Source organism: Prunus persica, chromosome G2 (assembly GCF_000346465.2).
Source record: "Prunus persica cultivar Lovell chromosome G2, Prunus_persica_NCBIv2, whole genome shotgun sequence".
NCBI classification, from domain to species: Eukaryota; Viridiplantae; Streptophyta; class Magnoliopsida; order Rosales; family Rosaceae; genus Prunus; species Prunus persica.
Genome location: NC_034010.1, coordinates 14,346,932 through 14,357,202, shown reverse-complemented (window position 1 = coordinate 14,357,202; position 10,271 = coordinate 14,346,932). Strand labels below are relative to the sequence as shown.

Genomic DNA, 10,271 nt, shown 5'->3' with positions numbered 1-10,271 from the left:
ATTTGGTTTTATTATTTTTGTGGAAATCTTATTAAGTTGTGTGTTATTGAGGTGTTTTATGAATTTGGTTTGATGTGAAAATATTGGAATTAAGTGAGTTTAATCTCAAATTTGGACTAAAATGCCCTTATGATTAAGTTTATGATTTTTTCAAATGAAGTGGGCCCGTTAAGGCCCGGCCCGGTCTGATGGGCTTTCTCAAGCCCGGCCCATGGGGGCGGATCCGTGGCACTACGTTTTTGACACAAGTTTTGACACAATTTTTGGGCCATTAGATTACTCCACTTTTAATGGTTGAGATTAAATATTACATGGCAAGTAGTTTTAATTTTTTTTAAATAGACAATCATTAATTTTATTCTCTCTCATAAAAATAAAAGGAAATTTTTCTCTCTCCAACCTTTTTGCTGGAAGACGTAATCTCTCCTGCCTCTTTAATCTCAAATATTTATTAGGATCTAATAAATAAAGAATCTCACCAAAAACTAAATACCCAAACCCCACATTCGCACGCCTCTCTCTCTCTCTCTCTCTCTCTCTCTCTCTCTCTCTCTCCTCTTTAATCTCAAATATTTATTAAGGTCTAATAAGGACTCTTTTCAGTTTATCCTTCTTCATCCTTCTTCATGCACAGCATATACGCAACCATGAATTCATCTTCAGTATAGTTCTTTTATGTCAAAGCAATTTCTCATATCTGAATACAATATTGCCTCATCAAAATGTTGGAGCGCACACAAGATATTTCCTCCAACTCTCAGTGCATATCTTTGGTATGTTACCTTCATCTGAGATTTTATTTTTCTATTTTTTTATTTTTTTTAATCTTTGTTGTAGCTCTTCCTGTAGACAATTAGAATTGCTGAATTTTTTATATTTTATTTTTTATAAATATGATGTTATATGAAAGTTTATACGATCTTAGGATTGCTGAATTATTGGGCCATTAAGAATTCTTATGTTAAAAAATATTTCGTAGTGCCATTAATGATTGTTTTTAACATAAGAATTATTTTTTAAAATCAGTATGAAAGTTTATTCCATTATATTTCATCTTGTGTCAATATGAAAGTTTAACATATGTATAATATGTTTCTAAGTTGCATCGTTAAGAATGATTAATATATGTTCAATAGGTAGAGGAGATAATTCAAGTGGAGAATGGTGAAACAAGTACTCCAAAAAAGAAAGTGACACAATTAAAAGCGCCTTATTCAGGGATGGTATTTGACACAATGGAAGAAGCAAGAAACTATTATGAAGAGTATGGCCGACAAGAGGGATTCTGGATTAGAACTCGATCTTCCTCCAAGACAAGAAGGCGTTTAGATGAGGTAACGAGTAGACAATTTGTTTGTGCACATGAAGGAAAATACGTGCCCAAAAATACATCACAGAAGGCTTTAGAAGAGAATGATGAGAAAGACATAAATGAGATTGAGAATATGAAGAGAACGGGTAAAAATTGTTCTACAGTGAAATGTGGATGCAAAGCAAGTATGAGAATTAAGCTTGATAGATGGTCAAACAAATGGAAAGTTTCAAGTTTCCAAGACTCTCACAATCACAAGCCAGTTACACCGGAAAGAAGAATGAAAATGAAGTCAAATAGGGTTATGCCGAAAGCAGCTAAAATTCTGACTGAAACATTTCATGAAGAAAATTTGCCAATTGCAAAAGTTCCTTCAATCTTTGGTGGCCCGCATATTGGTTTTAACAATAGAGATTGTTATAACCACTTGAGAAATGTCCGGCATAGACAACTGGATGGAGGTGATGCACAGTCAGTCCTTACTTACTTTAGGAAGAAGCAAGCTGAGAATCCTCAATTTTTTTATGCCATTCAATGTGATGAAAACGGAAGGGCAGCTAATTTCTTTTGGGTGGATGCTCGATCACGCATGGCGTACAACTATTTTGGAGATGTAGTCACATTTGACACAACCTATAGGACAAACAAGTATGATATGCCATTTGCACCATTCACAGGAGTAAACCACCATTTGCAATCAATACAATTTGGATGTGCACTTTTACAAGATGAGACAGAGGTGACATTTTTGTGGTTGTTTGAGACATGGCTTGAAGCAATGGGAGGACGTCATCCAGTTTCCATTATTACTGATCAAGACTTAGCAATGAAAGGAGCAATTGCCAAGATTTTTCCTAACACTCGCCATCGGTTATGCCTCTGGCATATTAAAAAGAAGTTTGCAGAAAAATTGTCACATGTGTACTTCAAGAAGTCCAAATTCAAAATTCAGATGAAGAAATGTATTCGGTCAACATACAAGATAGAGGAATTTGAAGAAAAGTGGAAGGAATTGATGAAAGAATGTGAATTGGCTAATGATGACTGGTTGAATAGTTTATATGATATACGTTCTTCTTGGGTTCCTGTTTATAATCGTGGCATATTTTTTGCAGGAATGAACACTACTGGACGTAGTGAGGGTATTAATTCTTTTTTTGATGGATTCGTCACACCGACAACAAATCTTAGAGAGTTTGTTGTCAAATATGAGCAAGCACTAAAGAGGATCATGGATAGAGAAAGTGATGAAGATTTTGAATCAGAACACAAGTATCGCATTGTGAATGAAGGAGAATTCCTTTTGAAACATGCAGCAAAGTTTTACACTAGAAATGTTTTCAACAAGTTTAAGGATGAATGGAGTAAAGTTACTCTCTACAAAGTTGAAGAAATTCCATGTGACGACGAATATCATGCATACCTAGTGAAAACAAAACTTGGAGAGCATGAAGAGTTTGTGGTGAAGTTAAATTTGCAAACATACAAAGGTATGTGTGAATGCCAAAATTTTGAGTTTGTTGGAATACTTTGTCGACATTTGTTGAAAGTATTTGTTCGCCTTGATATAGATACACTACCTGACCATTTTATTCTTCCAAGATGGAGACAAGAAGCAAACAAATTTAGGATAATGGATTTTAAAAGTTTGGTGACAAATGATGGTAAAGAAGAATCAGAGGCTTTGCGACTTAGCCATATGTGTCATCAAGCAACAAAGTTGGCTTGCATTGCAGCATCTTCAAATGAGGCATACACAACTTTTATCGAAGCTCTAAATGAATTGTCCAAGAAACTGTCAGACAATTCTACTCAGCATGCAACAATTCCTTCCTCAACCACAGGTGATCCATGTAGTACTAATATTGATTCCTCTCAATTGTTGCTTTTGGACCCTAATATCTCACAAACTAAGGGTAGAAAGAAGGACAATATTAGCGGTTCAAAAAGGCTAAAAAGTGGTATTGAGTTGGCTCAAAACAAGAAGAAAAGAAAGTGTGCATTATGCAAAAAGATAGCCCAACATGACAAAAGAAATTGTCCATCAAATCTGAAAAGAAGAAAGAATGAATCAACAAATCTATGTAAGTTGGTTCACTTTGTTTTTTTGTTTTTTTATATTCTAATAGTAAGGTCAAAAGCTTATGTTTAATTTAATTCTTATGAATCTAAATTTAGGCAATGAAGAGTCAGAAGATTTGTGCCAAGATATGGAGAGTGATGACCAAGAATATTGTTAATGGTGAGTTTTGTTTTTTTAAAGTTGTGATCAATTTTCTTTTCTTTTACTTTAATTTATGCTCATTTGTGTATTTTGATCTTGTCTTGCATCAGGAATAGTCTATTATGTTCATCAGGGGGAAGCTCTTGTTGCAATGGTGATCATTGGTCTTGTTATCTCCGTATATGTGGCATTACATAGACAAATTATATGAATATATGCTTTTTGGATTATGATATCTTGTATCAGGAATGTTTACGTACTATTTGATACACAATGTGTTTCAAAACTGTTCTTAATCCGTTGTTTATGGGTGTTTCGTGATAGTAAAATATTGCAGGTGCCCACTTAAATGATTTCAGATGGCAGTCTCTGTCTTCAGGAAAAAAAAAAGGCAAAAATCAATGGATGGACTTTGCAATGAACTTGTGTAAAACTTGTTATTCTAATTAAGGAAATTAATCACTTTACTACGGTGAATAAACAATTTTTGTTTTTCATACACATATAACACGTAGACGAATGAAATCTTCCTCATCAAATAATCTTCTACAGCAGATCACCTTCCATAGGTGAAATCATAGTAATAAAAAAGGTTGGGCTGTAAACTCAAGCAGCTCTTTCTTCCCAGTGACAACCACAGCAAAATCAGAAAAATGAACTTTCATAAAAGCCACCCGTGGGCAAAAACCCAAAACTAACAACCAAACATACATAGGACCACATGGGAGCAGAGTACAACCAGGGTGTTGAGGCCATTTGAAGAAACACTCATTTTGGACAGCCCAGCAAAGACAATTCATAAACTGTAATTCCATATGTCAATGCACAGGTAATCCATCAATTTCTAGAACCAACCCCAAAGAGGGAGGAGGTTGAAGCAAGTTGGTGTTGCATCAAATTTTCTCCTTGTATTCTGTCCCTATTAATCGGGACAAAAAAAAAAAAGTAATAGTCAAAATTTTCATATATGAGAAGATTAAAATCCCTAAATCAAACCCTCAAAATAAGAAATCCTACCAACAATTTGAAACAAATTGAAATGAATAGCTTAATCATAGATACCTAAGAAATAAACTTAATCCCCTTGGAAACTATTAATTCCTTAAATTCCTAATCTAGAGATTCTAGTTTAATTCCAACAAAAATAAAATTAAAATAAACCAAATCTGATCAAGAAAATCGAAAATTGAAATATGTACCTGGAGCAAAGCTTTTCTCCCAACGAAGAAGGCAAAAACTGAGAGAGAGAGAGAGAGAGAGAGAGAGAGAGAGAGACGTGCAAATGTGGGGTTTGGGTATTTAGTTTTTGGTGAGATTCTTTATTTATTAGACCATAATAAATATTTGAGATTAAAGAGGCAGGAGAGATTACGTCTTCCAGCAAAAAAGTTGGAGAGAGAAAAATTTCCTTTTATTTTTATGAGAGAGAATAAAATTAATGATTGTCTATTAAAAAAAATTAAAACTACTTACCATGTAATATTTAATCTTAACCATTAAAAGTGGAGTAATCTAATGGCCCAAAAATTATGTCAAAACTTGTGTCAAAAACGTAGTGCCACGGATCCGCCCCCATATATATATATATATATAAGATGAACAACATATCATATCATCAAATATAATCATATCACGAAACATAATCGTACCACCAAATATAATCATGCTTTTCTTAAACACATCACCAAACATTGGCATATTTATTCATATCATCCTTCAAAAAAAATATTTTTTTGATACTTATTATTTTTTAAAATTATTTCTTAAAACGAATTATGGTCTAATTATGTAATAACCTCAAAAATAATATTTGGTTTTATTATTTTTGTGGAAATCTTATTAAGTTGTGTGTTATTGAGGTGTTTTATGAATTTGGTTTGATGTGAAAATATTGGAATTAAGTGAGTTTAATCTCAAATTTGGACTAAAATGCCCTTATGATTAAGTTTATGATTTTTTCAAATGAAGTGGGCCCGTTAAGGCCCGGCCCGGTCTGATGGGCTTTCTCAAGCCCGGCCCATGGGTCGAGCTTGAGCTTTGAATTTTCTAAAAAAAATCCAGCCTGGCCCGGTCTGGCATTTTTTCTCTTCTCTTTAAAGTCCGGCCCAGTCTGACCCAAACCCATTCCCGACCCGACCCATTAACAAACCCTATTTGGATGAAACGCATGGATTATTTTGGTAAAAGGAGTATTTTTACATATCATTTTAACTTTAGGTGTACAATCATTACCAAGTACAAAGAGAAAAATCATGGTTCTCCTTTATATTTTATAATTTTCTTGTTTCGGTATAAAAATAAAAATAAAAGTTAAGAAAAAAAAAAAAAAAAAAAAAAAAAAAAAAGGGGGAAATTTCTGTAGAGCAAATGATCAGAGACGTGTTGCTGGTCCAATTGTAAATGTGTAACCAGACGTTTGGCGTAGCTGACGGAACCGTTACGACTGATGACAACACCACAATCTCACAAGTTCCCGAATCCCTTAACCCTTCCGTTGCCGTCTTCAACGTTCCGTCACTTAACCTCAAACGCCGTCGTCTCCTTCCTTCCATTCTCCTCAATCTCAAACCCTAACCCTAATGGCTTCCTCCGACGATTTCCCTCTGATCGACTCCTCCTCTCACCTCCACGCGCCGCCGCGCCCCCGCGACACAATCGACTCCACCACCACCGCCAACAACGGCGATTTCTTCCCCCGACCCTTCCCCGACGACCCGGACCGGAGTCCGAACCAGACCCGAACCCCCAACACTAAACGGAGCTCTTACTACTACAAAAAACTCAAACCCTCCTCCGCAAACCCTAACCCTACCACCAGCACTACCGAAGCCGAGTCCTCCAGCGGACAGGAAATGGCGTCGCAGCGGGGTGACTATCGGAAGGACCGCGAGGAGTGGAGCGACACGGCCATCGCGTGTCTTCTAGAAGCCTTTACTGAGAAATTCAATCAGCTGAACAGGGGAAACCTGAGAGGGAGGGACTGGGAGGAGGTGGCTGAGATGGTCAGCGAGCGATGTGGGACTGGTGGTGGTAACAAGTCAACGTACAAGACCGTAGAGCAGTGCAAGAATAAGATTGACAATTTGAAGAAAAGGTACAAGGTGGAGCTGCAGAGGATCACTAGTAGTGGGTTGGGGGCCAGTCATTGGCATTGGTTCAAGAAGCTTGAGGTCATTCTGGGGAGTTCTCTTGTGCCTAAAGGCGGCGGTGGTTCGGATGAGGAACGCAGTGGTGGCAGAGCCAATTCTAATGTGGCTAAGCAGCCTAAGAGGTATTGTAAATTGCAGTAATAAATCTGGTATAAGTTTGTTGATGAATTGATTGTTTTGGTTTGCTGGGTTTGTGATTTTGTGTAAATTATGAAAAGGGGTTTGTGAATTTTTATGTGGTTTTAAGACTAGGCAATATAAGAGGGTGAAATATATGAAACTGCTTGGACTTGTTTCTGTAGCTATCCTTTTGGGCCATTTGACTGAAAAAAGTGTGCTCTTTGGAATAGAGTTAATAGCATTGCTTTCATGTGAGTGAAATGAGTGAAATAAGCAAATGTGTGATTAGTGATTATTGGTTTTCTTCTCCCAAACAAAACATCTTCATGGAATGGCAGATATTTCTATTGGCAGATACACACCTGGCAGCACTGGATTTACAAACAACCTGAAATCCAAATCGATGCCAAATGTAAAATGGAAAAGAGTAATGCTTAAAATTAGTGGTGCTGCGTTAGCTGGGGACTGCCAGAGCATCGACCCCAAGGTGCAAGTTTTAGCTGACAGATTATTGATATTTGATCAAGTGTGCTGAATAAATAAGCTGAGCTGCTTCTCTCTGTCGTTAGGTAGCAACGCAGATTGCTGAGGAAGTGGCAAGAGCTTGCCGTCTTGGAGTGGAGGTGTTTCCTGAACTTGCATTTCTTTTTTAACAATAGTTTTTACTTCCAATCCTTTATATTATTTGTGTTTTTTCTCCTAACTTAAATTTTTTAAATTCTATTCTTTGTAAAGGTAGCAATCGTTGTTGGAGGCTGTAATTTCTTTTGTGGAGACACATGGGTGTCTTCTACTGGATTGGATAGATCTGCAGCATACCAAATTGGGTAATGTCCAATGTTTTGACTGTAATTGCAATTATTATCTGGTGTCCGCTACTTTTGTTCAATTATATGGCTTGGATATCATCGTGATTGTGTTCAAATGGTCAATGAGCAACATCAAATTGGGTAATGCCCAATGTTTTGAACTGTAATTGCAATTTTTTTCTGGTGCCTTCTACTTTTGTTCAAATTATGTTCGAATGGTCATTCTCCTTGATCAAAACTAGTTTTGGGTACTTAAAGGGGGCCCTTTTTGATTTAAGCATGTCTGGATGTTTTGTGTAGCATGTATATGTTTTATTTAGTGGCTTTGTGGATTGTAAGGCTTGGATAGAAAATTGCAGGGATTTTTAGAATTAGCTAGATTTTGCATATGCTGCCTGTCTGGGTTTAAAGTGATGTGGGTATCACTAAAATCTTTTAGGCTTATTCCTTTGTTTGCTTCGTTCGATAAAAAGAAAATCCTTTCCTTGCTTACGTCTTTGCATTTATATCTTAACTTCTTTTAAAAGAATGGAATAAGTAATCAATACACTTATCCTAAACTTTGGATTGGTAGAAGCATACTGATGTTTTGACGGTTGATTTCTTACCAGTATGATGGCAACAGTCATGAATTCTGTACTACTTCAATCAGCTTTAGAGAAGGTAGGTGTTCAGGCACGGGTCCAAACAGCATTAACAATGCCAGAGGTTTCTGAGCCATATAACAGGCTTCGAGCCATACGACATCTTGAGAAAGGCAGAGTTGTTATATTTGGTGGAATTGGTGCTGGCACTGGAAATTATCTCTTCACCACTGATATTGCAGCAGCCTTGCGAGCTTCTGAGCGTGAGATTCTACCATGTCCCCTATATGTTTTGTTTCTAATATACTTTTGTTTTCTCTATGCTTCTTGTTCCTTTATCTTTCTGTTCCATATTTTAACCATGAGGTGCACATATATGTTTTCTGGTTCAGTTAATGCAGAGGCGGTCCTTAAGGGTACAAACTTTAACGGCATATATGAGTGTCATTCTGGTAGCAACAGTGTCACTGTTGATCATACTTGCTATAGGGAGGTTGTTTCTAGAGGCATTACCTCTGTGGACGTCATGGCATTAACATACTGTGAAGAGAATGGAATTCCTGGTTGGTCTCATTCCTTTCCTACTTGCACAAATGTTAAACCCTCATTTTTACTAAGAATAAATGTGCTTTGTCTGTAGTTGTAATTTTCAATTTGCTGGAACCTGGAAATATTTCAAGAGCTTTATGCGGAGACCAAGTTGGAACTTTGATTGATCAGGCAGGAAGGATTGGCTAATGCATATGGAGCCATCCGTTCCGATGCTTTGAAGTGCGGTTTAAGTTTCTATGAAGTACCACTGGTCCTGAAAAGGATGTTGGATTTTCTGTTTCAGTGGCTCCCCGTGCATCCGCATGACCATAATTTCTCTCAGAAAACCTCAGAGTCTCCGTGAGAGAGAGCACGAAAGCAGACGAGCTAAGGCAGTTGGTGTGTTGTAAATGTTAACGATTGTGTATTAAGAAAGCAGAGGAAGCAGCTGGGTTAGGCAGTTGGTTCATTGTAATTGTAAACTGTAAAACGGTTGTGTAATAAGAAAACAGAGGAAGATGGCGGGGTAATGCCTATGTAAAGCTCCCAACCAACCGTAGGAAATTTATGAATTATTAATTCACAGTTCGTCCATTTTTTTGGCTCCCATTTCATCTCTGCACAGAGCTGACCCATCTCCAAACCACTAAGTTCACCTTTTCTTTTCTTTTTTATGTATTTATTTCTCTCTCTTTTTCCTAAGCTTGTAATTCTTTTAAGCTTCTTTACTGCTAGTCCTGTTGTAACCATTGAGTTACAATAAAAATGTAAAATCCCAAATATTTGGCTGCAGCCCTTCTTTTCGTGTAAAATTTTGACTGAGTATTATACAATTTTCTTATGTCTAATTGTAATTGTTGCCTGACAATTTTGCAGTTAACATACAACCACATGTTTAATGAGTTGAAGCGATTTAAAGGATTAATAATGGAGCATTTCTTTTGGATACTTGATTTACCAGTTGCCCTTCACTTATTTAAAGAACGAAGCTTGGCTTCTTAGCTTCTTAAAATTGAAGATGAATTTCTTTAAACTAATGTGGTTTTGATATTTGTAATATTTCAGTAAAATTGACAACAACAAAAAAAGAAGAGAAAGGTAAAGGAATTTGACCAGTGTCAAAACTACATTGATTTCATCATCATCGTGTCGAGCTCTCACAACTTGTTGAACTGTTTTGCTGCAATTGTTGGTGTATTTCCAAAAATGGATGGCAGTCACTACTACCTTACAAGGCAGGGTTTGCATGCACCCAATGGCGTTTCTACTTTAAGGGCAGGCTAGGTAGCTGCCCAACCCAATTTTTTTTCCAAACAGAGATATTGAATGGCCAACTTCTCTCCTCTTGTCTTGTCTACAGAAATTTCTCCTCTACTTCTCTTGACATATAGACATCAACTTCTCATCTTGCTTGCTAGCAATAACTTCTCTTTTTGGCAACAATTATTCTTCTCATTCTCTCCTTTTTAATTATCTTATGCATCTTTAATTTGAAATTAAATATTTTAGGATTTAGGAATGAATTAAAATTTTGAGAATTTT

At 36.5% G+C, this 10,271-nt stretch overlaps 2 protein-coding genes and 1 long non-coding RNA gene across 4 annotated transcripts; 2 read left to right on the top strand and 1 right to left on the bottom strand.

The window, feature by feature from the left end:
* On the top strand, positions 1,427 to 4,230 carry LOC18787048 (protein FAR1-RELATED SEQUENCE 5). 2 transcript variants are annotated; one of them, XM_020556583.1, is made up of 4 exons: positions 1,427 to 2,802; positions 2,884 to 3,396; positions 3,491 to 3,554; positions 3,647 to 4,230. In XM_020556583.1, exons 1-3 carry the CDS (start codon positions 1,446 to 1,448, stop codon positions 3,550 to 3,552), a joined length of 1,932 nt encoding a protein of 643 aa, XP_020412172.1. In that variant the 5' UTR covers positions 1,427 to 1,445; the 3' UTR covers positions 3,553 to 3,554; positions 3,647 to 4,230. The 2 variants fall into 2 exon arrangements, with proteins under 2 accessions (XP_020412172.1, XP_020412171.1); XM_020556582.1 differs by having other exon boundaries at positions 1,427 to 3,396.
* LOC18786647 lies at positions 4,014 to 4,927 on the bottom strand. Its single transcript, XR_002270099.1, has 2 exons — positions 4,736 to 4,927; positions 4,014 to 4,455 (listed from the first exon to the last, which is right to left on the bottom strand). It is a non-coding gene; the product is annotated as an uncharacterized LOC18786647 (long non-coding RNA).
* LOC18787156 lies at positions 5,875 to 9,518 on the top strand. Its single transcript, XM_007220036.2, has 7 exons — positions 5,875 to 6,807; positions 7,160 to 7,292; positions 7,375 to 7,428; positions 7,541 to 7,632; positions 8,226 to 8,461; positions 8,591 to 8,761; positions 8,839 to 9,518. The coding sequence occupies exons 1-7, from the start codon at positions 6,116 to 6,118 to the stop codon at positions 8,934 to 8,936; spliced, it is 1,476 nt and encodes a 491-aa protein (XP_007220098.2). The 5' UTR covers positions 5,875 to 6,115; the 3' UTR covers positions 8,937 to 9,518.